Source organism: Nothobranchius furzeri, chromosome 1, assembly GCF_043380555.1.
Source record: "Nothobranchius furzeri strain GRZ-AD chromosome 1, NfurGRZ-RIMD1, whole genome shotgun sequence".
Taxonomy (NCBI): Eukaryota; Metazoa; Chordata; class Actinopteri; order Cyprinodontiformes; family Nothobranchiidae; genus Nothobranchius; species Nothobranchius furzeri.
The window spans coordinates 68,241,745-68,265,602 of record NC_091741.1 but is presented as its reverse complement, the minus strand read 5'-3'; the positions used below and the strand labels follow the sequence as shown (position 1 = coordinate 68,265,602).

At 43.4% G+C, this 23,858-nt stretch overlaps 1 protein-coding gene across 2 annotated transcripts; it reads left to right on the top strand.

The window, feature by feature from the left end:
- The first annotated feature begins 1,746 nt into the window (after window positions 1-1,746).
- pcdh12 (protocadherin 12) lies at window positions 1,747-21,968 on the top strand. 2 transcript variants are annotated; one of them, XM_054739389.2, is made up of 5 exons: window positions 1,747-5,123; window positions 12,258-12,346; window positions 13,604-13,755; window positions 20,378-20,545; window positions 20,722-21,968. In XM_054739389.2, the coding sequence occupies exons 1-5, from the start codon at window positions 2,274-2,276 to the stop codon at window positions 20,970-20,972; spliced, it is 3,510 nt and encodes a 1,169-aa protein (XP_054595364.2). In that variant the 5' UTR covers window positions 1,747-2,273; the 3' UTR covers window positions 20,973-21,968. The 2 variants fall into 2 exon arrangements, with proteins under 2 accessions (XP_054595364.2, XP_015807581.3); XM_015952095.3 differs by having other exon boundaries at window positions 12,255-12,346.
- The last annotated feature ends 1,890 nt before the right edge of the window (window positions 21,969-23,858 follow it).

Below are 23,858 nucleotides of genomic sequence, written 5' to 3'. Positions count from 1 at the left end.
TTTTAGTTTTTACTTTCCCCTGCTTTATTCAGATTATCTTCTTTAAAAGAAAAAACAACAAACCAAAAGTTGGACCTCCATCAATACCACAGTGAGACAGCCTCAGCGTTGTGAGCACACACAGAAGCCTGAAGGCGGGCCCTTTCTTACTGACACTTTTATGCAGGTGGTGGATTAATTAGATGCAGACTGAGTGAGTCTGCAGAAACGTTCTCCTCTGTAAAAGCTTTCAGCAGAAACTGGAGCTCCGCACACACCCAGTGTTAACTGATGTGCAGCAGACAGAAAGGGTGATGTTTGTTTTAGAGATAACCTCTACTGATTGGCTGAACTTTGCACTTCTCAGGTTCATGTAGCTCCAGCAGACTGCAGAAAGTCAAAGTTTCAAATATACATTTGCTGTAATGTAAAAGAGATCTTGTTCCTAGAAAAATGAGGTTATGGATCATTTATTTTGTGATTCATTATTCCAGAGTCCTTTAGAAAGACTGTAGAAAAATCAGAAACCAAATGATTACAAGAAAATTAGTCTGTTTGAAGGAAAATATCAGGATATAAACATCAACTACATTTATAGAAAAATGTATTGCTTTATTCAACAAATGTAATTGAGTTGTTATCCCACCTGATTTGATCTGAAAAATAAAAGTGCACTCCTCTCAGCTAACTCTTCTGTCATCCATGTCATTCTTGTATGTTTTGCCAGAAGGACAGAAAGGCATCTTTGAGCCTGAAATCTCTCCCGTTCCTGTTAATCTAGAGGAAAATGATATGCTTGAACCTTCCTCGAAGTGACTCTGTCGACCTGCAGGGCATTCTGGGAACTGAATCCAGCACTAACACAGTTTATGGTGAGAAAAGGAATCTTGTTAAATCATGTTGAGGACAAGAGCATTAAGATTATCAATCTAAAAGTATATAGTGTAGAGAATGCTTCCCCAAGCTGCTGGACATTTCTGCTGCAGGTTCACCTTGTGGTAAAAGGGTGCAAATCTTTACACAAGAGAAACAACCAATAACTGCATGTCAAACTCTATAGTTGAGTAAAAAAAAATAAAAAGAACAAATCACAATTATTAAATACTATGAAAGATAATCAGGTTGTAAATATTCCATTAGCAGAAAACTCAAAAGAGTCACAAAACAGAAGTTTTCCCATCTCTTCAATTGCTTGCTCTTCTACCAAAAACCCAAACACCCAAACAAGCGGCTGTGGAATGACAGAAATAGGCATTTGCTGTGATTTGTTGGAGATGTTTTGACCTCTGTGACCATGTGGTTGAAGATGAAATTCTCTGTAATTATTTTTGGGGGAACGGCGGAATGTGGCTTTTGTCACATTAAAAACAGACTTCTGCATTTTGAGCGTTCACTTCATTGCTGGTTTAACCCTCAAAACATGTTTCTCATTCCTGGAAAATCAGCTATGGGTAAAAAAAAGATTTTATAAACTCAAATGTTGTTAAAAACAACAAAAAATTATCTTGTTAGAGAATTTATCACTCAATCTGTGTTTATGTGTTTGCTGTCAAAAGGTCAGACTGCACGTCATGTTGATAGAGTTCAGGTAAATGTCCGACGGCCTCAGGCTGTCGTCCCACTGGGGTATAACTAATTTTCAGGGCGATTTTAGCTTTCACATGACAGCTCAAGACCTTCGAGGGGGGGGGGGGGGGGAGTGTGGGGGGGTGTAAGTGATGGGGAGGCAGTGTCGTGTTTCTGTGAAAGCTCTCCAGAGTTGTGCAGAGTTTCCTCGGGGCACTAGGACTTCTCTTTGTGTTGGGTTGGGATCCATTTGCATGCGACCCACCTCCTAGTCCTGGATTGGTTGGAGCTGCGCCGGCATGGGGAAGCACATTTCCAAACTTTGTCATTTGGAGGAAAACTTGTCTGAGTTGAGGATGAACTGAGAGGCAGGACGCCAGCAGCTGTTTGAGTGAGTAATAGGTAGAGAGAGGCTGTGAGTTTAAAAAGAGATGTGATGATATCTTAATTTTAGGTTTCTGCATTTTTTTTTTAAATTTTTTTAGTTTTTTGTTGCACAAAGCCAGCAGTTTGCCACAGTTATGGGGTTGTGGGTGTTTATCAAGTAGGAAGAAATCTGTTTTTTTTTTAACATTATCAGTGTTTTATTTGGCAAAACAGACATTTTTTTCTTCTCCCAAAAATAATTCAGTGATTAATTTAAAGCTTAGAGTTCTTTTTTTGAGACACCTTTTAGACAAAATATGTCAGTTCAGTGAGTAGGTGAATGAAACGTTTTACTCTACATCATGAAGCTGCTGACTCTGGTTCTGGTTCAGAGTCTTTGCTTGGAGATTTTCTCCTTTGAGTCATCTTCGATAACTATTCAGTATCGTGTTTGGGAGGAGCAGCCCATAGGAACACAGGTCGGCCGTCTGGTGGACGACCTTCGCCAGAGGGATGAAGTTGGTCTTCTGGAGGATTTCCACGTGGTGGAGCAGGGAAAGGCCCTTCCTTTTTCTGTAACCCCCCGGGATGGGGTTGTCTCCACCCAGGGCCGGCTCGACAGGGAGGAGCTGTGCCGTGGATCGGACCTGTGTGAGGTAGCCTTCAGCGTCCTCTACAGGAAAAGTGGAGTGATGAACTGCTTGAGAGTTCGTGTGGAGGTGATGGACCTGAATGATCACAGCCCCAGCTTCTCCAGTGATCTACAGGAAGTGGAGATCTCAGAGACTGCCGGCCTTCGGATGAGAATCCCTTTAGACCGAGCAATTGATCCTGATGCAGGACCCAATGGCCTCCAGACCTACTCTCTGTCGGTCAACTCACACTTTGCTTTAGATGTGTCATCTGCTCCAGGAGGGACAAAACAGGCAGAGCTTGTGGTAATCAAAGAACTAGACAGAGAGTCTCAAGACTTCTTTGACCTCACCTTGGTGGCATACGATAAAGGAAATCCACCAAATTCTGGGAGTACATTAGTTCGGGTTATAATCCAAGACTCTAATGACAATAGTCCAACTTTTGAAGACAGCAGTCCCTCTGTCACACTAAGTGAGGATACAGACCTTGGAACAACTATCATCAAGCTAAAAGCCACTGACCCGGACCAAGGTGCCAATGGAGAGGTGAAGTACTCATTCAGTAGGCACTCTCGCCAAGAGGTTCAAAAACTCTTCCATGTAGATTCCCAAACTGGAGACGTGATTGTAAAGGCTCCCCTGGATTATGAAAACCAGTCATCGTATGAGTTAATCATACAGGCCACTGACAATGGTCCCAATGGGATCCCAGCTCACTGTATACTGCATATTAAACTCACAGATGTTAATGATAACGCACCAAGGATTCACACCACCTGGACCTCACCTTCCTCAGCTGTTGCTACCGTGCAGGAAGGAGCTGCATTAGACACTTATCTTGCTCTAGTGACAGTTTACGATGCAGATTCTGGAGAAAATGGAAAAGTGAGTGCATCCATTCAGGAAGGATCTGGCCCTTTCCGCCTGAAACAGATCCATGGTGACAATTACATGATTGTTACCAGTGGGTACTTGGATCGAGAGAAGGTTATGAACTATAATATCACACTTCTTGCTCAGGATCACGGAACTCCTGCTTTGTCCTCCATTGAACGTTTGCCTGTTTCTGTTCTGGATGAAAATGATAACGCCCCCGTGTTTTCTACCTCCCTTTATAAAATGTCCTTTAAAGAAAACAATGTTGCTAACTACAAAGTTCTCCAAGTTAAAGCCAGTGATGATGACTTGACACTGAATGGAAAAGTGTCCTACTCCATCAAAAAACCAAATGATCAGAAGGCAAAAATAAATTATTTTTCCATTCACCCAACATCTGGAATCATAATGGTCCACCACCCTTTGGACTTTGAAGAATCTAGCACCTTCTCTTTCATTGTCACAGCTGTGGACCATGGACATCCACCACTTACAGGTACAACCACTGTGCAGATTGACCTTGAGGATGTAAATGACAACAACCCAGTCATCAAAGAGCCAAAACCAAGGAAAGGGGTTGTTTCTGTAAGTGTACCAGTCAATGCATACAAAGGGGAAATCGTGGCTGAACTTGGGAATGGCACAGGAAGTGGAGCAACCAAGTTTCCAGTTCATCACTCAGTCAAAGAAGGATTCACTGGATTTCTTGCATCGACAATAAAAGCTGAGGATCTAGATTCAGGACTCAATGGAAACCTGAAGTACCTCATCACTAACACAAATGGCCTCTTCTGGATGCATCAGTCTACAGGCCAGCTATTTGTCAATATCACCAATGCCACTGAGCTCATTGGGAGAACATTCAAAATGGACCTTATTGTGTCTGACATGGGCACTCCCAGTTTGGCCACTAAAGCAACTATAGAGGTGACTTTCATTAACCTCAAGGACCACCTCAGGAACTCATCCCCTGGAAGCCAAGGGCAGCTCAGCTTCACTGTGATGATTGCAATTTGCCTAGGTGCTACATGCCTGCTCCTTCTGCTGGCCATTGCTTTGGTGACAACATTTTGCCGCCCTGAGAAACGGGACAATCGAGCTTACAACTGCAGACAGGCTGAATCCAGCTACACCCGCCACCCCCGACGGCCACAGAAAAACATAAGAAAATCTGACATCCAGTTAATTCCCGTCATCCGAGGGCGAAGAGAGGAGCCACTTGAGGAGGACAGTGAGGTCCAGGCGCTGACTTCACCTCCACTTTCAGAAGATCAAAGAACAGAGAGGGAGTACAACTTCATACCATCAAGCTTCCATTCCCAAGGCTACCCAAATGCGGACATCTCTCAACATGTCACCCACTATAGTAAAACACTCAGGAAACCCGGAAACATAGAACTAGATGGCACTTTGCCTTTGACACCAGCCACATCATATCAGACTTTGAGCAAATCCAGAAATCCTTCATCATCATCCTCTTTAGTCTCACATTTCAGCACTTTGAAGCGGAATAAACTGCACCCTGAAGGTGACAAGACAAATTCACCAATCTCAGCATCTCAGACAACTTTAAGGAGGCCAAAGACATCAGAAAGTCGAGGAGATGCAGAACATAGACAAATGCTTCACAACTTGGTTCGTCTCTCCATGGCTGCATTTGGAGACTCCATTGAGCTTTCCTCAGCTTCTCCAGAAGTACAGGTAAGTTATTTTTAACATGACATACGAACAGTGTCTTAGTTCTAAAGTGATCATTTGAGTGTTGGTTACTCTTGTTCTGACTTCCATGATGAATTGGCTGACTGAACTCTCCCACAGTAAACAAAAAAATCTACACACGTTCCTAATTTTTCCATTTTGTTCATTTGAAAATGTCAGGGACTTCAGTAGTGTGAGAAATATCTATATGCAGCCACAACAGCTTGCCTCTTCCCTCTCATGCTGGCCACAAACCTGGTCATATGTTGCTGTAGAATGGCATCCTTTTCCTCATCCAGGAGGCCAACCAACCACACGCATGTGACTGGAAAAACTTGAGTAAATACCTACAGGAGGATACTGCAGAGGATTCTGGCCCATTTTTGGAAGTACTATTTACATGCTAAAGTGTGGTGCTTTTTTCACAGATATATGATCCTACATCATGGGAACGGTGACTAATTCAGTAGTAAACAATTACCAAGCAGAATTGTTACAACACCTCTTATGATTAATTATATAAATGGAAACTGTGTTCCCTCGCCCGGACGTGGGTCACCGGGCCCCCCTCTGGAGCCAGGCCTGGAGGTGGGGCACTTTGGCGAACGCCTGGTGGCCAGGCTTTCACCCATGAAGCCCGGCCGGGCACAGCCCGAAGAGTAAATGTGGGTCCCCCTTCCCATGGGCTCACCACTCGTGGGAGGGGCCAAAGGGGTAGGGTGCAGTGTGTGACAGGTGATAGTCGAGGGCGCGGACCTTGGCGGTCTGATCCTTGGCTACAGAAGCTGGCTCTCGGCACATGGAATGTCACCTCTCTGGTGGGGAAGGAGCCTGAGTTGGTGTGTGAGGTTGAGAGGTTCCGACTAGATATAGTCTGACTCACCTCAACGCATGGCTCTGGCTCTGGAACCAGTTTCCTTGAGAGGGGTTGTACTTTCTACCACTCTGGAGTAGCTCCCACTGAGAGGCGCCGAGCAGGGTTGGGCATACTAGTTGCCCCCTATCTTGGTGCCTGTATGTTGGGGTTTACCCCAGTGAATGAGAAGGTAGCCTCCCTCCGCCTACGTGTGGCGGGACGGGTTGTGACTGTGGTCTGTGCTTATGCACCAAACTACAGTTCAGACTACCCACCGTTTTTGGAGACCTTGGAGGGGGTGCTGGAAAGCTCTCCTTCCGGTGACTCCCTCGTTCTGCTGGGGGACTTTAAAACTCACGTGGGCAACGACAGTGAGACCTGGAGAGGTGTGGTTGGGAGGAACGGCCCCCCTGATCTGAATTTGAGTGGTGATTTGTTATTGGTTTTCTGTGCCAGTCATGGATTGTCCATAATGAACACCATGTTCGGATGTAAAGGTGTCCATATGTGCTCTTGGCACCAGGATACCTTAGGCCGCAGCTCGATGATCGACTTTGTTGTTGTTTCATCTGACCTGCGGCTGCATGTATTGGACACTCGGGTGAAGAGAGGGGCGGAGCTGTCAACTGACCACTACCTGGTGGTGAGTTGGCTCAGATGGTGCGGGAGGATGCCGGTCAGACCAGGCAGGCCCAAACGAATCGCGAGGGTCTGCTGGGAACGTCTGGCAGAGTCTCCTGTCAGAAGGAGCTTCAATTCCCACCTCCGACAGAACTTACAAAATGTTCCGGGGGTTAGATTAGGGGGACAATGAGTCTGAATGGACCCTGTTCCATACCTCCATTGCTGAGGTGGCCGACCGGAGCTGTGGTCGCAGGATCGTCGGTGCCTGTCGTGGTGGCAACCCCCGAACCCGCTGGTGGACACCGGCAGTTAGGGATGCTGTCAAGGGGGAAAGCAATGCGCTACCAACACTATCTATAGTGGGGACGGTGTGCTGCTGACCTCTACTCAGGACGTTGTGGATCGGTGGGCAGAATGCTTGGAAGACCTCCTCAATCCCACCGACACGTCTTCCAGTGAGGAAGCAGAGTCTGGGGATTTTGGGTTGGCCTCTAAAATCTCTGGTGCTGAGGTCACTGAGGTGGTTAAAAAGCTCCTCTGTGGCAAGGCTCCAGGGGTGGATGAGATCTGCCCAGAGTTCCTTAAGGCTCTGGATGTTGTGGGGCTGTGTTGGCTGACGCGGCTCTGCAATATTGCGTGGACATCGGGGGCAGTCCAACTGGACTGGCAGACCGGGGTGGTGGTCCCCTTATTTAAAAGGGGGGACTTCAGGGTGTGTTCCAACTACAGGGGGATCACACTCCTGAACCTTCCAGGTAAGGTCTATTCAGGGGTTCTGGAGAGGAGGGTCAGTCGGATTGTTGAACCTCAGATTCAGGAGGAGCAATGTAGTTTTCGTCCTGGCCGTGGAACACTGGACCAGCTCTATACCCTTAGGGGGATCCTGGAGGGTGCGTGGGAATTTGCCCAACCTGTCTACATGTGGTTAGTGGATTTGGAGAAGGCGTTTGACCGCGTCCCTCGGGGGGCCCTGTGGGGGGCACTCTGGGAGTATGGGGTACCAGGCCCTCTGATACGGGCTGTTAGGTCCCTGTATGACCGGTGTCAGAGATTGGTCCGCATTGCCGGCAGTAAGTCGGGCTCGTTCCCAGTGAGAGTTAGACTCCGCCAAGGCTGCCCTTTGTCACCAATTCTGTTCATAACCTTTATGGACAGAATTTCTAGGCGCAGCCAAGGTGTGGAGGGCATCCGTTTTGGTGGCCTGAGGATTAGGTCTCTGCTTTTTGCAGATGATGTGGTCTTGTTGGCTTCATCAGAACATGAGCTTCAGCTTTCGCTGGAGCGGTTCGCAGCCGAGAGTGAAGCAGCTGGGATGAGAATCAGCTCCTCTGAATCTGAGACACTAGTCTTGATTCGGAAAAGGGTAGAAAGCCTTCTCCGGGTCAGGGATGCGGTCCTGCCCCAAGTGGGGGAGTTTAAGTATCTCGGGGTCTTGTTCACGAGTGAGGGAAAACTGGAGCGTGAGATCGATAGGTGGATTGGTGCTGCATCTGCAGTGATGTGGGCGTTGTACCGGTCTGTCGTGGTGAAGAGAGAGCTGAGTCAAAAGGTGAAGCTCTCGATTTACCGGTCGATCTACGTTCCTACCCTCACCTATGGTCATTAGCTTTGGGTAGTGAACGAAAGAACGAGATCACGGATACAAGCGGCCGAAATGAGTTTTCTCCGAAGAGTGGCTGGGCTCTCCCTTAGAGATAGGGTGAGAAGCTCCGTCATCCGGGAGGGGCTCAGAATAGACCCGCTGCTCCTCCACATCGAGAGGAGCCAGTTGAGGTGGCTCGGGCATCTGGTCAGGATGCCTCCTGGATGCCTCCCTGGTGAGGTTTTCCAGGCACGTCCAACTGGGAGAAGACCTAAAGGTAGACCCATGACACGTTGGAGGGACTATGTCTCTCACCTGGCCAGGGAACGCCTTGGGATTCCCCCGGAGGAGCTGACCCAAGTGGCTGGGGAGATGTAATTCTGGGCCTCTCGCCTTAGGCTACTGCCCCCGCGACCCGACTCCGGTTAAGCAGATGAAAAATGATGGATGGATGGAAGACGTAATCGACCTTTGCGTTGTGTTTATTAGTTGCAGTGATCGCTGATACATTAATTTCAGAGACAATAAGCCTTTTAAAAATAAATATGCAGAAAGACTATTCATTGTCAATTTTTCTTATAAAAAATGAAGTCGAGTTGTTTGGTTTCTAAACTGTGAATTGCATCTAACATATTGTTCATTAAAACTGTAAACTTTTCATTTTCTGGTACAGAAGTTTAATTTATAGCAGAACACAAGTTAATTCAAGTCGAGTTGATGGATGTACCCCAACATTAATGACTTTACTAATCTGCATGAAGGCTTTTTAATGTGTTCTTATTTACATTCTGCAGCATAACTTCAACCTTAAGGTTGATGAGCTGCTTCTGGCCCTCATTTAAATGCCATCTACTCTGATCTAAAATGTGTGATCACATTTATTTTACCATGTGCTTACAGTTAGCGTTGGAGTAATTAAATGTCCCCCACCCCCTGCAGGCATTGAGATTAATCTGAAGTGAAGTCCATTAGAGAAAAAATGAAGGCCAAACACCTCCCCCTCCCCCCTTTCCTCTCTCACACACACACACACACACACACACACACACACACACACACACACACACACACACACACACACACACACACACACACACACACACACACACACACACACACACACACACACACACACACACACACACACACACACACACACACACACACCAGCAGCAGTAGCTTTGTCTCCCAGAAACCTCTCAGCTTTTCATAATGATGAGTTACTCAGACGGCCTGAAGGCTGGAGCCGGGTGGAGGGGAAGGAGGCAGATGAGAAGGGCGGGGATGGGGGTAACTAGTTGATGGATCAGTATGAAGCCTAAAGCAGGTATATTCAGGTGCTCATGTGTCACAGAAAAAAAATCCTCTGAGAAACTCTGAAATCCATCTTTTATTTAATATCAGAATCATATAGAAAGCAGGGGGAGGAAGAGGAGGGTGTGAAGGGGGTGGGGGAGTTAAAGCCAGCCAAAGTATGCTGTGATGTTTTTGTAGTGTAAGCTAAAACTGCCCTGACACTGATAAATGGCCACAACCTCACTTTGAGCTGAGCTTCAGCAGTAAAGAGGGGGGCTCTAAAAACAGAGCAGGATGCAGAACCACTGGAGTTGGCAGACAACACAACACTAAAAATAACTTCTGAGATGTCATTCACATCAAATTACACAGAAAACATTTTTAACTACAATTTTTTTTGCCATCATATCAACCAAATGAGATAAACGCAAAGCAATCCATCCATTGTCTGAACCTGAACCCGCTTTGTCCACATAGGGTCGCGGGGGTGGGGGGTGGGGGGGGGCTGGTGCCTATCTCCAGTGGTCAATGGGCAATCAGGCGGGGTACACCCTGGACAGAGAGCCAGTCCATCACAGGGCAAGGCAAAGTAACCTAAAAGTATATTTTAGTAAGCATAGATATCAACCCCAAACAGCCCCAAGTGTTTATCAGACAGATGAGAGTCGATCAGCAGCTTCCATTGTTGACAGTTTTAGACTTCTGTGGGAAAGTTTGCAGTGGGTGTTTTTCAGTTTTTTGTAAAGTCAAATCAAGTTAAAGGCATCCAACCAAGGAACACAGCTTTTGATGCCTGAGTTGCTGAGAAGCTTGAAAATGACGTTGAGCCAGTTCCTATGTGTTTGACATTTGGAGTCTGTGTTGTGAATGACTCTCAGCATTTTGCTAATGCTCATTTTCCATCTTGAATCTGGTTGATGCCAAAAGTTGACAAAGTTTTACACAAATATCTAATTATGACTTTCTGAAATTAGTTCAGACCTGCTTGGTGGTTTATGAGATGTTTTAGTAACACAAACACACACACACACACACACACACACACACACACACACACACACATGCATGCACACACACATGCATGCACACACACATGCATAGAAAAGAAAACATTCACCAACCTTTCTCCTTCAGAGGACGGCAAGTTTTTTCCAGTTCAAGCTGCCTTGAAAGCAGAATTCAGTTGGAAAACTGTATTTGGAACATCCCTGCTAACAGTGATTGTCGCAATCGACACGCAAATCATTTCTATTTTGAGTCCTTCGGTCCAGACCACCACTAGAACGTGCAAATTAGGTCTTTGCACAGTGGAAAAAACAATGTTCCAATCAATGCCGACTGATTTCTGAGCTTAAATTTAGGAAAACTGCTGCTCAGTCATTTCAGGTGGAACTGAAAATCCGTTAAAGCTTTCAGGATGAAAGTTAAAGTGAGTGGGAGCCATTATTTATTTTTACCAGACAAATTTCTAACAAAGGAGGAAAAACAGATTCAGACTCGTTTCTTTACGTGTTAAAGTATCTTCAGTAGTAAAGGATGATTGTTGAGTTTAGGGACGCTTCGGTGTAAAAGTTATGAATCATTCCCAACATTAGATGTTGATGAGTTGATTGTGAACAACCAAAATCACAATGTCTCTTCAATCAGCTCTTGTCTTCCAAATTTCTCAATGGTTCAAGTGACTTTATGAGTATTTACACTGACATCAGTACTGTTATCAAGAAGCTGTTAGCTGTTAGCACTTTCTTTACTTATCTGAACCTAAGCTGTTCGTGTTCAGTAAGCTTCCGATGATCTTTACCTTTTGCACACTTTGATGTTTTCTCCGTCATGGCTGCTGATGAGAGCAAAACAATTGTTCAAAGCTCTACCATATTTAAAAAATGTTGTGAAATCTGAGCATCAGCAGTTTCTGAGCACACAAGGCTTTTGAAACACAGACCTGCACTACTGAGGTCAAAGGTCACCGCTAACGCCCAGCAGACAGAGAACAAAGAGGTCCGACACATTCACGTGAATCCCATTAAGAGTACTCGTTGGTTTGTGCCTGGCTCAGTCCTGCTCCCATCCCTCCCAGTCAGCCCAGTTGTTTCTCTCCTCCCATGAGATTACAGACGGAAAGGTCTGCCGGACGACTGGGAAGACAGAGACAGACTCACTGCTTACCTCCCCATCGACACACACATCCAGATTCTGCCATCCATCCTGGAAGGAAGCCGCACAGAGAAGAATGGACTTTTACGTAGAGGCCATTTCCTGTTACTGCAGCAGCATGCATGAGCAGAAACACACAACAAGCAAGGCTACAGCAGCCATAAATTAGTATTTACACACACATCTCCACCAGTGTGTGTGTGTGTGTGTGTGTGTGTGTGTGTGTTTCCTGCCTGGTGTGCAGTGTGTATCCGCTATATTACAGAACAGTCAGCAAAAACGCGCGGCAGTGAGATGGACACAATATCTTGGTTCTCACACTGGGACAAAAAACCAAACAAAATGAATCATAAATGTGCTGTACTCATCGTTTCACCAGCTGAACTCCCAGAGGCTCATTCAGGGGTTCTGATCAAAACATCAACAAAAAATATTGAAAAGCCCCTGAGTCAAAACTCACTTTGAGATTATCAGCTGAATAGCTATCAGATTAAATAATCTATTATATTATATCATATTATATTATATTATATTATATTATATTATATTATACATTTGTGTATATTATATCATATATCTATATTTTTATTTATAGTATTTTCCTTCTTCCTCTTCCTTACAGCAGATCTCCCAGCTCCTCTCCCTCCTCCGACAGGGTAAGCTGCAGCCAAGGACAAACTTCCGTGGAAACAAGTACTCCCACCGTAACGGCAGGTACGTCAGATTTATCCTTTTTTTCATCTGAGTTTAAACCCAACCGTCAAGCGTCAGGAAAAGAACTGTTATCCTGGGACTTAACCCACCCTGTTAAATTCCATAGCTGTGGTGTAAAAAAGTTTGTCATGTGTCAGTTTGAGAATCCAGATGCAAACTTGACTATTGTCTCATCCTTCTGACCTTGTTCCACTTGGAGTCCGACATTAAACCAAACCTGATTTCAACATACAGGTGAAACACAAAAAGTTAGAATATAGTGCACATGCCCATTTATTTCAGTAATTCAGCTAGGCTGAGACCCCATCTACAGCAAGGGTGCCTAATCCTGGTCCTGGAGGGCTGAAATATTGTCCACGTTTAATGTGTTAAAAGTCTGACGCTACAGCTGATAAATGTCTTCCTCTGTTCTTGTGACCGACTGACCTGCTGAGGCAGAAATAACAGCAGCAAACAAACAGGACACCAAGTCAAACATTCACCATGAAGGAAGAGCGTCTCTTAACCTCAGAAAGCTGAAGGCAGGTCGAAACAGCTCTCTGTATTTGAGTGATTCAGTATGTGACAGGAAGCAGCTACACTACTGTCACCATGGTGATGAGATTAGATCTGACATCACCTTTAATCATACACAGACACTGTTTCAGCACTCACAGGTGTTTGAAGAAAATTACTGTATTATGTGTGTGTGTGTGTGTGTGTGTGTGCATATATATATATATATATATATATATATATATATATATATATATATATATATATATATATATATATATATATATAAATAATCATTATGATTATAAAATTGTATTTTTTTGGGTTTGGTTTTGAAAATCGTAAATGTAGGTAAACAAACGGCTTTAACTTTTGATGAATGTGATAAAACATCATTCAGATGAGTGACTGAATTAATCTGTGAGCTTTTCTGTCTCTGACTATCCTGTGGTTGTGTGTGAAAAACAGAACACAGTCACTCACTCACTCACTCACTCACTCACTCACTCACTCACTCACTCACTCACTCACTCACTCACTCACACCTAGAGAAAACATAGGGGTGCCAAATAACCGTACGTGCAAGGTATTTCTAGGGAGCTGGAATAGTTGAAAAAATCCACACATGCAGAGGAGATCATGCCAACGCAACATTTAAACATGCAGCCTTTTTGGTGTGACGCAACAGTGCTACCATCTGTGCAAGCATGCACCATCAGAATCAGACTGTTTGATTTAAAATTATATTCCAATTTTGTGCAGATATGGAGGCCAGGACTGCTCGGACTGGCAGAGCACCAAAGACAGTGGACACGGTGAGAGTGAGGCCGGAGACATGGACTGGGAACCTGGCCGAGACTCACTCATAGATCCACAACTGGATGAGGGGCTCAACAACCTGCTAAACCACTCAGGTAAGAGCTCTAGTAACGGCTAAAGCGTAGCTCAGATGGCAGGATAATTAAGCCTGTTTCTGACTAGCCCCGCCCCTTCTGACAATCTTAAATTTGCACACAATTACCATAACAGCTCTAAAAATAATCTTAAGAGAAAGATAATCTTATCAGAAAATCCTACCTTGTGTGGTGTGTTAAGAGTACTCTTATCTGCTCAGATGGACACTAGGACCACATTGATCGCAAATGTGGACTTTCAAACAAGTTAATTTGTCTGGGTCTGATTTTTGGTGACAAAAAATGTTGAATGTGATGTGTAGCCAATCATAAAGCGTTATGACGGAAGCATTCAGCACACCCCTCCTCCGCCATGTTTGTTTACTTCAAAGTCACATGTTTTCTAATGATATGTCCCATGTGAGTGGGGTATGTCCATGAGTGAAAGCGACTCACGTGTAATGTGTTGCTTTTGCTGAGTTGCTTCACACCGCACAGTGAAGGACCGAAAACGCTATAGTTGAGATTTAAACCGGCACATCCTTGCAGCAAGGCCACCAACTGTATCACCATGCAGCCCCAATTCAAACAACTGACCTCGATTTCCCATGATTTTATTCAGCCAAAGATAAATTTGATGCTTCTGTGGTAATTAAGAAAACACTTTTTATTTTTTTCAAAAATTCCTTTTTAAAAAATCCCAAATCTAAAATTATTCCAGTGTGTGCTAAGAAAAAAAGTCAGAAACTAATTCTGACGATTCAAAACAAAAGTCACCTTTCCCTGATTTCACCGAGAGCATCTTACTTTTAATAAGTGACAAACAATTAATTTCCAAAACAACTGAAGCTGATACACGGCAGCTGCCCCCCTCCAGAGATCAATAAGATTCCTTAGCTGAAACCCACTTAAGTCTCATTGTTTAGCTGGGATTTTTTCAGCGGCACGAAGGCCGACGTGCCTTTGTGTCTGAGTGTGTGCAGTATCGGACCCTTTCTTCCTGGTATTGTGGTATTGTTGTAGTTAGTCTCCAGGCGAGCTGAGGGGTTTACCATCTGATGATGGAGGCTTCACATTATGACTGGAGAGAAACAAAAGCGTGAGTGGGAGTTTGTTTTGTTGTGCAGATGGCAGTTGACTCACATTCTGGCCTGGAGGCTCTAAAATCAGCACACCTGAGTTCTGACGGAGTGAATTAAACTCAGATGCTTCGTCGGGTTACAACTTTCTTCTGTATGATTCATACACGTCTCCTTTGAGAAGAAATAACGTGTACTCATGGCTAAATGTGTGTTTTGTTGTTAAAATAAAGGTTAGTTTAAAAGCTGCAATAAATTCTTTTTCTTCAAAGTTGCCTGATTCTAGTGGTTAAAATGCTATGTGGGTAAAAACCTATTAAGAACAAAAAGAGGAAAGGGGGCGGATGAAGGGGAATGGGTTAACCCTGTACCACTTTGGGTGGAAGCATCAATGTGTGTGTGTGTGCGTGTGTGTGTGCATGTGTGTGCGTGTGTGTGTGTGTGTGCGTGTGTGTGTGTGTGTGTGTGTGTGTGTGTGTGTGTGTGTGTGTGTGTGTGTGAGTGATGAGACATTAATGCCTTCCATCTGGTTGTGGCTAGATCATGGCGACCGGGTGTTTGATTGGACCACGCTGACAAAGTTTTTAGTTTACTGCATTCATCTGGCAGATTGTTTAATGAAGAATTTCATATTCTTGCTTCAGCAGATATTTAAAGTTTGGAATTTTACAGAATTTTGAGGAAGAGAAAGTATGTACAATTAAGGAGGGAAAAATATATAAACCTAAAATGTGAAAAAGACCAATGAAACATGTAATAGAAACTTCTATGATGTATGATGAAACATCACTGCCTTTCAATCGTTTTAAATCTTTTTTAAACACAGCTAAGTAGAAGATTTGTTTTTACCTATTTTTACTGACAAGTTTTGGCTACCACTGGTGCCTTCCTCAGCAAAACTAGGTAAAAACAAATCTACTACGCTGTGTTTGAAAAAGAATTGAAACAGTGGAAGGATTACAAAGAACGAACGTACAAAAGACAAACACTGTCCTTTGATGGCTTGGGCACTTCAATTTAATGTTTTACACAGACTGTTCTTAAGTCTGGATCCAAAGGCTTTGGTCCAAAGGTGGAAGCCTTCCGGGCAGACCCCCAGTCCTACAGGTCCGTTTACTCCCAGGGAAGGGTTGTTCGGTACAATCTTTGACCTTAATACAGTCAAAATTTAATAATGAATATGATTCAGTAGTTTTAATAACTTGAACTAAATAGCAAAAACATAGAAATGGCAGGAAAAACACACAGGCCTAAACCACTTGAAGAGCCATGAGAATGGTCATTCAAAAATAAGTAACACGACTTCCGTGTCCATCGTATTATTAGCCTACGCTCCCGCTCTCCTACATGTTGACACACGCCTCATTCTAAATGATTATAGATGAGAATTTTATCAGGTGTTTGAGCTTAATCTGTTGCTAGTGAACAAACAATTTGAAAATAAACAGATTGTCTTTGTGGTATGATACTGAAAACAACGTTTAGTGACCAAGAAGCAATCTCCAACTGCCAAAAGTGAAGCCAATGTGACAAAAATTGCACTTCCCCCTAATCCTCTAGGAGCTGGATCCAAAAAGGACAAAATTCCCACTGACTCCCATGTTAAAAATCCTGCCTTCACAGCAGAAATAAACATGTGTACAGCCTGGTTCAAAAAATGATTCAGGTCAAGTTAATAACATAAAAAACATCAAGAGGAGCCAGTTGAGGTGGCTCGGGCATCTGCTCAGAATGCCTCCCAGGTGAGGGTTTTGGGCACCTCCAACTGGGAGAAGACTCAAGGGAAAACCCAGGACACGCTGCAGGGACTATGTTTCTCAGCTGGCCAGGGAATGCCTTGGCATTCTCCCGGAGGAGCTGGCCCAAGTAGCTGGGGAGAGGGAAGTCTCAGCCTTTCTGCTTAGCCTGCTGCCTCCACAACCCAACTCCGGATAAATGGATGAAACTGGATAGATGAAAGTGAATAATAATAGTAATAGTAATAACAACAACAACAACAATACTACTACTACTACTACTACTACTAATAATAATAATAATAATTAAAGCTGCAAGCAGCGTCGTTCGGCCCTCGCAGCTCCGCGCCGCTCCGGCATGGCCGGCAGCCAGGGGCACCAGGGCACGTCCCCGGAACAGAAACGTCGACCACCCCGACACATGAAACCGCTAACGGTCACCTCGTCTGCACCTCACCCTGACTCAGCATCCCCTCTGAGCCCACCATTATATTACAGGTCTCACCACTAGGGCATACCCCATCTTTGCCACACTGGTGGTGTGATGACAGTGACCAACTTTAATGCTATTTTGACCATGTTTTTTAAAGTTCCAGAAGGTTAAAGTTAACTAGGCGGCGCTGTGACCAACTACAGAAAAGTCCCATTGAGGTCAGCTTTGGTGACATTATATAACATTCACCAACCGTTTGTGCCTCACTGGCTAAAGGGCATGATTGTTCATTGCCATGTTCAGTCTCGGGCAAATTGGAGGCTGTTTGTGGAAGTTACAGTCAAACGTAAGGTCATGGCGTCATGGCAGCATTCGCCATTGCATCAAAGCCCCTCCCTTTCTGGAAATCTTTCAAGTCTGAATGGTAATTACAACATTATGAAGACAGTGTATGACCTTAGTGTCATGTTCACTAAGTTACAGGTGACAAATATGGGCATTTCACCATAAAACAATAGACTTCCTGTTGTCAGGGGGCGGGGCTTAGGTGATGTCAGCTGTCCACAATAATGTTGCCTTGAGATGTGGTCAGTGATCACACAGACAAAGTTTGAAATAGATCTGATTGTGCACATGGGAGTTATTAAGTCAAGTAATGTAATGGCGAAAGGTCAAACTTTGAGGCTTAGCCACGCCCACATCTTTATACTTATTTAAAATCCGACGGTTGAATTTTTTCCTCTATGTCTTAAGAGTATATAGCAGAAATTTGAAGGTGATTGGTGAAAAGGGCGATGGAGCATCACTCTCCAAACAACGTGTGCGAAAACCACTAAATCGAGTACTTGGACCAAAATGGCCGACTTCCTGTGCGACTTTGCACTTGGCTCCAAGAGACTTTTTTGTAGGTCCTGAGACACCACATTAGTGTACCAAATTTCGTAATCCTCAGTCAAAGCATGGCTTGGGGCTGACAGTTTTAATGGTCCTAGGGGGCGCTATTTCAGAAAATAGGCCACGCCCACCGGATCTTCCAATCAGATCTTTTGGGGGGCCGGACTAGGATCACTCACAAGAAGCTTCGTGACGATATCTTTAGAAATGACGAAATGGGAGGCAAACGTAAGGCCACGGCGGTACGCCTGAATTCGTTGCGCCGCCACAGCCCCGCCCTCTGCCGAAAACTCCCATAAAGTGACGCAAAGCAACCCCCACTTGTCTTGAGTTACCAGCTACAAATTTGTGGTGATTGAGTGAAATGGGGCCATTTGGGACCTTTCACAGTAAAACTTGACCTTTTTGGTCCTGAGGGGGCGGGGCTTGTGTGACGTCATCATCCGACCATTCAATTTACTTTGTGGGTGGATGACAAATGACCACAGAAAGTTTGGTAACTCTATTCCATACAGATATGAAGATATAGCAATTTAAATTTTTTTGGCGAGCAGTCAAACTTCGAGGCCTGGCCCCGCCCCTTCAACATATACGAAAAGTCAGAATCCTTGGCTCATTTTTTTCACCCATCCCTTCTGAGCAATTTTACACAATTTTTGAGACGATCGTGCGAAAAATGATCGAGCAATCCAATCAGAAACGGACCCTGAAAACGGCAAAAACGGCAAAAAATCGCCATTTCAACCCAAAATGGCCGACTTCCTCTTTGATATTGACCATGCTTGCAAGAGACTTTTCTGTGCGGACTGTTGAGTACTACAAGTGTACCAAATTTCATAACTGTACGATAAACTAAGCTTTATGGAGAGGGGTTTTTTTCACTTTCTAGGGGGCGCTGTTCAGCCATTTTCTTTGCGATTTTTTTGGGACCTTTAAAATATCAAATTTTTCACCAGGCCTGACAAGTGTGCAAAATATTGTGAGTTTTGGGGTATGTTAAGGTCCCCAAAAAGCCGTTCAAAGCGGACACGGAATAATAAAAAATAATAAACAGAGCAAAAACAAGAGGCCTTCGCAGCGCTTTCGCTGCTCGGGCCTAATAATTGTATTGGATTTATAAAGCACTTTTCAAGGCACCCAAAGCGCTTTCCATTATTCATACTCATATTCCCACTCTGCCGGTGATGGTAAGCTACTATGTAGCCACAGCCGCCCTGGGGTGGTCTGACAGAGGTGAGATTGCCTTGTCGTGCCATTGGTCGATTGATTTATTCCTTAATTTATCAGGGTGTCTATCATCTGTACTGAACTTCTGTAGTCATCCCTGCTGATGTCACGTGATTTGGAAATTTGCTTTAATTATCTTACTCCTTAGTTTGAAATTGGGTTGAATAAGTTTCATAAAAGCAGAATTTAAGGCATCTTTCATTAGATCAAAATATTTTTACCTCATGTTTGAGTGATATTGTCCTCAAATATGACCATTTGAATGTTAAAGTGACCAACCAGAAAACAAGATGATTCCAAACAAAGGACATGAACACTAAAACAGTCAAGGAAAAGGTGCTCATGTTTGTTCTTTAAATCTGTAAATCATGAAAGAAATCAGTAGATTTAGGCTACATAAACTCGCTCCACTGACTGGTATCTGAACTGATTCCAGCTCCATGCTGAGAACACCTTTCTTGTTTTAAATTAGATCAAATGAAACTTAAATAACTCTGCGAGGATTTCAAGCTGTCACACCTAAACACAACCAGGAAGAAGAAGAGGTAAACAGGATGTTGCAACAAGGAAGAAAGAGAAAGCAAAAATAAATTCAGATTGAAACAATAGAAACATATTTTCTTAAATCTATAAACGCTGCACAGTGGTGTTAATTCAGCAGTGTGTAATCATCTCTGTGATGTTTATGAGTCAGAATGTGGGCTTGTGTGTTTGCACTCAGGCACACCCGGTGTTTTACGCCTCTGACAGGGACTGGGCTACGACTGCAGAACAGCTCTGTGGACGTGACGTTTAGCTCTAAGGAGCACAGGATGCTAAAGATGGCAGGAAACGCCTGTTAACATCAGCCTGATAAAAACACACAGTCGTTTCCACGTTTTCCTGCCGAGTTCACGTCCAGAACTCACACAGAACCCAAACATTACAAAGTTATAGGTTTAGTAAAACAATAGGATAGGCCAGGAGTACAGTTTGTCCAAAAAAAAGAAAAAAGAAACACAAATGCTTTTTAAAATCATGAAAACATCAACTACATACAAATTTGGGCCATAAAATCATTTTTCCCATGAATTTATGAATTGCAAACCAGAAGTCTTATCAATGTCTTCAGATGCAGCAACAATAATTATATGTATAGTTTCTCAGTCTTTTATGATGGTGGAACTCAGGACTTCCTGTAATCCTTCACAATAAATGACTAAATGTACATCAAAACATTTGGAGTATTAAAAAATACATATTTAATTATTTCTGTTTCCTGTTATTCTATGCAGATGATGTTTTTGCTGAGGTCAGCGACCCTGCCTGGATGGCCAGACTCTCTCTTCCTCTCTCCGCTGATTACCACGACAACGTTTTTGTCCCCAACAGCCCTCCGTCCACTGAAAGCGAGCTCCAACCACGCGATGGCCTAAATTCTACCTCCTCTTTCTCCACCTTTGGTAAAACAACAAAAGCAGAACAATATTCTTGTATGATTTCTGCACTATTTGGTGAAAAATATCTGATTTACAGACAGATTTTATTACAAATGTCCAGATGAAATAAATAAATAATGATAATGAAAATTCTAAACAAAATGCACGCAGTGATAAAAAATGTCTTTTCTGTCTCTCAGGTAAGACTCTGGAGAAGGACGACCCACTGGGTGGAGCCCTGCTGTCTGAGGTCAGCACCCTGTTTGAGATGCTGATGACTCAGAAGGCCGATGCCCACCCGGGCCCTCGACCCGATGTTCTGTACAGACTGTCAGCAGCGTACTGCCGCTCCCTGGGACTGGATGCCACCACGTCATCAGTAGTTAACACCCAACAGAACAGTTCTGAAAGGAGGCTGAACCCAGCACCGCCATCACAGTTTTATCAGTAGATCTGAAGCTTTCTCCTGAAACGACACTGGAAGAGACTGACATATGGGAACCGGGGGAATGTCGGAACTTCAAAGCCATTGTGTGACAAATCCATGACCTGAATATCTGTAAGTGTATATATGATGAACTGCTACGTGCTGACTGACAACTGATGAGTTGTTTCACGCGGTTACGGATTGAAGACCCCATTTAAAGAAACCTGTCACCAAAGATATAATCTTATGATCTGAAACATGTTTTAAATAATGTAGAGATAAAGAAAATATAATTTCTGGTATTAAAAATGACTTTCTTCTAAATTTCTCTGACACAAGGAGGTACTGGGTGTGGAGTTAGTTGTCAGTAATCCACGCCGCTAGATCTACTAACGTCTCAGTGAGCAGTAACTGTTATGTGCTTCAAAAACCAAACTGTTGCCTTAAATAGACTGACATCCTTCTTTTAATGCATGTAAACCCATTAGTCTGGCTGAAGGTGAACTGATTATACTTGAGCTGAAGTACCCGGATATTGTGGTTTGAAACCAACTTCCTCTGCAGGCAAACGGCTCAGTCGAGCTGGTACCGGTTGAACAATCGCCTTCTTAATCCATACGAAATTATATAAGCGATGCTCTGACATCGCCACAAAGTAACACGTGTAACACCATCAAACAGTACAGTACGTACCAAGTAAGCTGTGCTGCAGCGTTGTTGTCCATGCCTTCACCCATTGTGCATATTTCCTACGTCTGCTTGACTCCCACCAGCGTTTGTTTAAAAAATGACCTGTATCAGAGGAGACGTCTTTTTCCACATGAAGGAAAGTCAAACAAACAACTATGAAAAGAACATACTCCTGTCCTGTCACAGGACTTCAGACAGAGGCATTTGCTTCATACACCGTCCTTCATGTCCACCATGTGAGCGCCGTACACGCTGCTGCATAGACTCGGAGTAGGCGGCAGCACCCCCCGCTTGTGCGTGAGAGGTGGATGGAGCGTTTGGAAAATTAGTGAGGGAAGCTTGCAAAATAGATTCAAACAAATGCAGGGCTGAATGTTCCAGCACTCCAAGAGAACGTTCTCAGCCCTTTGAGAAGTACTGAGAAATGTTGTGTAATGGCCCACTTAGAGCACTGCTTATCTCTGCATCTAGCACCTGCTTAAGTGTTCTGACGGCGCAAAGGAGTTCCGAGCTCTGTCTGATTCACCGCGGCGTAGCTCCCTGAAAGGCTGAGCGGAGATGCTTTTGTCAGTGCATCTCGTTATGTGCTATTTCAGCCAAAAAATTACTCCTGCATGCACTCTTCTGCACCCGTTGGCCGTGGTTCCACTGGATTACGTCTGTAACATATTACAGACTCGCTATGAGCTCCCGCAGCCATTAGGGAATCCCTGCCGTAGAATGACTTAGATGTGTGTGAATGTGGTGACACGTTTGAGATGCAATCATAGGAAAATCTGCAAATTTTCAGAAGGAAACACTACATTTATACCTGTGTAAAAGGTTTAGGCCATGTGACATAATCACAAACGGCAACATTTGTCCAAGTTTTCTGTTTGTGATTTAAATCCTCATTCCATTGAAACCAACATTTTAGTTCAAAAGAAAGTAATGGTTAAAAATGAATAATGCTGGGGCCCCGAGAATTAGAAAAGTTTCTTCTTGCAGTTTTTTTATCATTAGAAGTTGGACATTTAACCCTTTCATGCATGAAATTGGACATCTTCAACCATGATTTTTTTATAACAATTTATTTCATTCACCTTTAGGAATGAATGAAACAAATTTCAACAAAGTTTTTTTCTTCAACATTTAATTTACAATAATTTATTGCACATCCACCTGTGTGGACAGCGTGTGTTTTGAACATGAAATATGTTGGCTTGACTAGAGTCCAATGGGGGGTTCAAATGCAATAGTCTTCAGCAGCTGTGCTTAATAGCAAAAAACAAAAACATAACAATTTTGGGTAACTGTCCACTGTCGTCGTGACCATTATGCAGGATATAGTTAAAGCCTAGTTTTATAGTCTTCTGGACCAGAGCCACAAACACCAACAGATTGATAAAATCTTATCATTTTTAGTTGTTAAATGGAGTCACATTCTCTGTTAATAGTCATTTGTACACCCTTCACATCCCAATCCGTTATTAAAGAGGAGATATTGAAGTAATCAGAAACAACTGCAAAGCGAAACTGCACAGAAGTGATGGTAAAAAGCTGGGAAAGTGTCTGAATTATTTATCTCACCCCAGAAACTCCAGAGACTTAAAATATGCAAGTCTTAGACACAAAGCAGGAAGTGAGGCAGGTGAGCGTCGATAAGTCTGGAAACAACCAGCAACTGGAAGGAAATGTTTTCCTCTTGTTTTCCTTTTAAGATTAAAACCAGTTAAAGGTGTTTACTCATAGATGAAGTTCCTCCTGAAGGAAAAACCTGCAACTGTTTTTAGGTTTTCATTTAATTTTTCTCCAAACTTGTAGCTTTTCTATCCTTTTTACGCAAAAAAAGCACTTTGTACATATATTTTATTAAAACTTCTAGCATTATAATTTGTTTAAATTGACTTTGTACTTTTTTATTAAAATGTGAATCATGTTTAATGTGTGGAATTTATGCAGAGATTCATTTATTTGCTCCCTGTTACTTGCATATCTGAAATTAAACATTTCATTTCATACCTAAATGATGACAGTAAGAAAATCTTATTTCAGATTATTCATTCATATTATTTTCAATTCAGTTTCAGTGATGCAGGTCAGAAACTGAGTGAAAAATTAACCATCACATCCTTAACCCGCTCAGGCTCAAATTAAGTTTTGATAAAAGGACGGACCACTAAGTCCTTCAGGGGTACTTCTGAGTAAAAAAAAATGCTCAGGAAATACGTACGCGGAGTA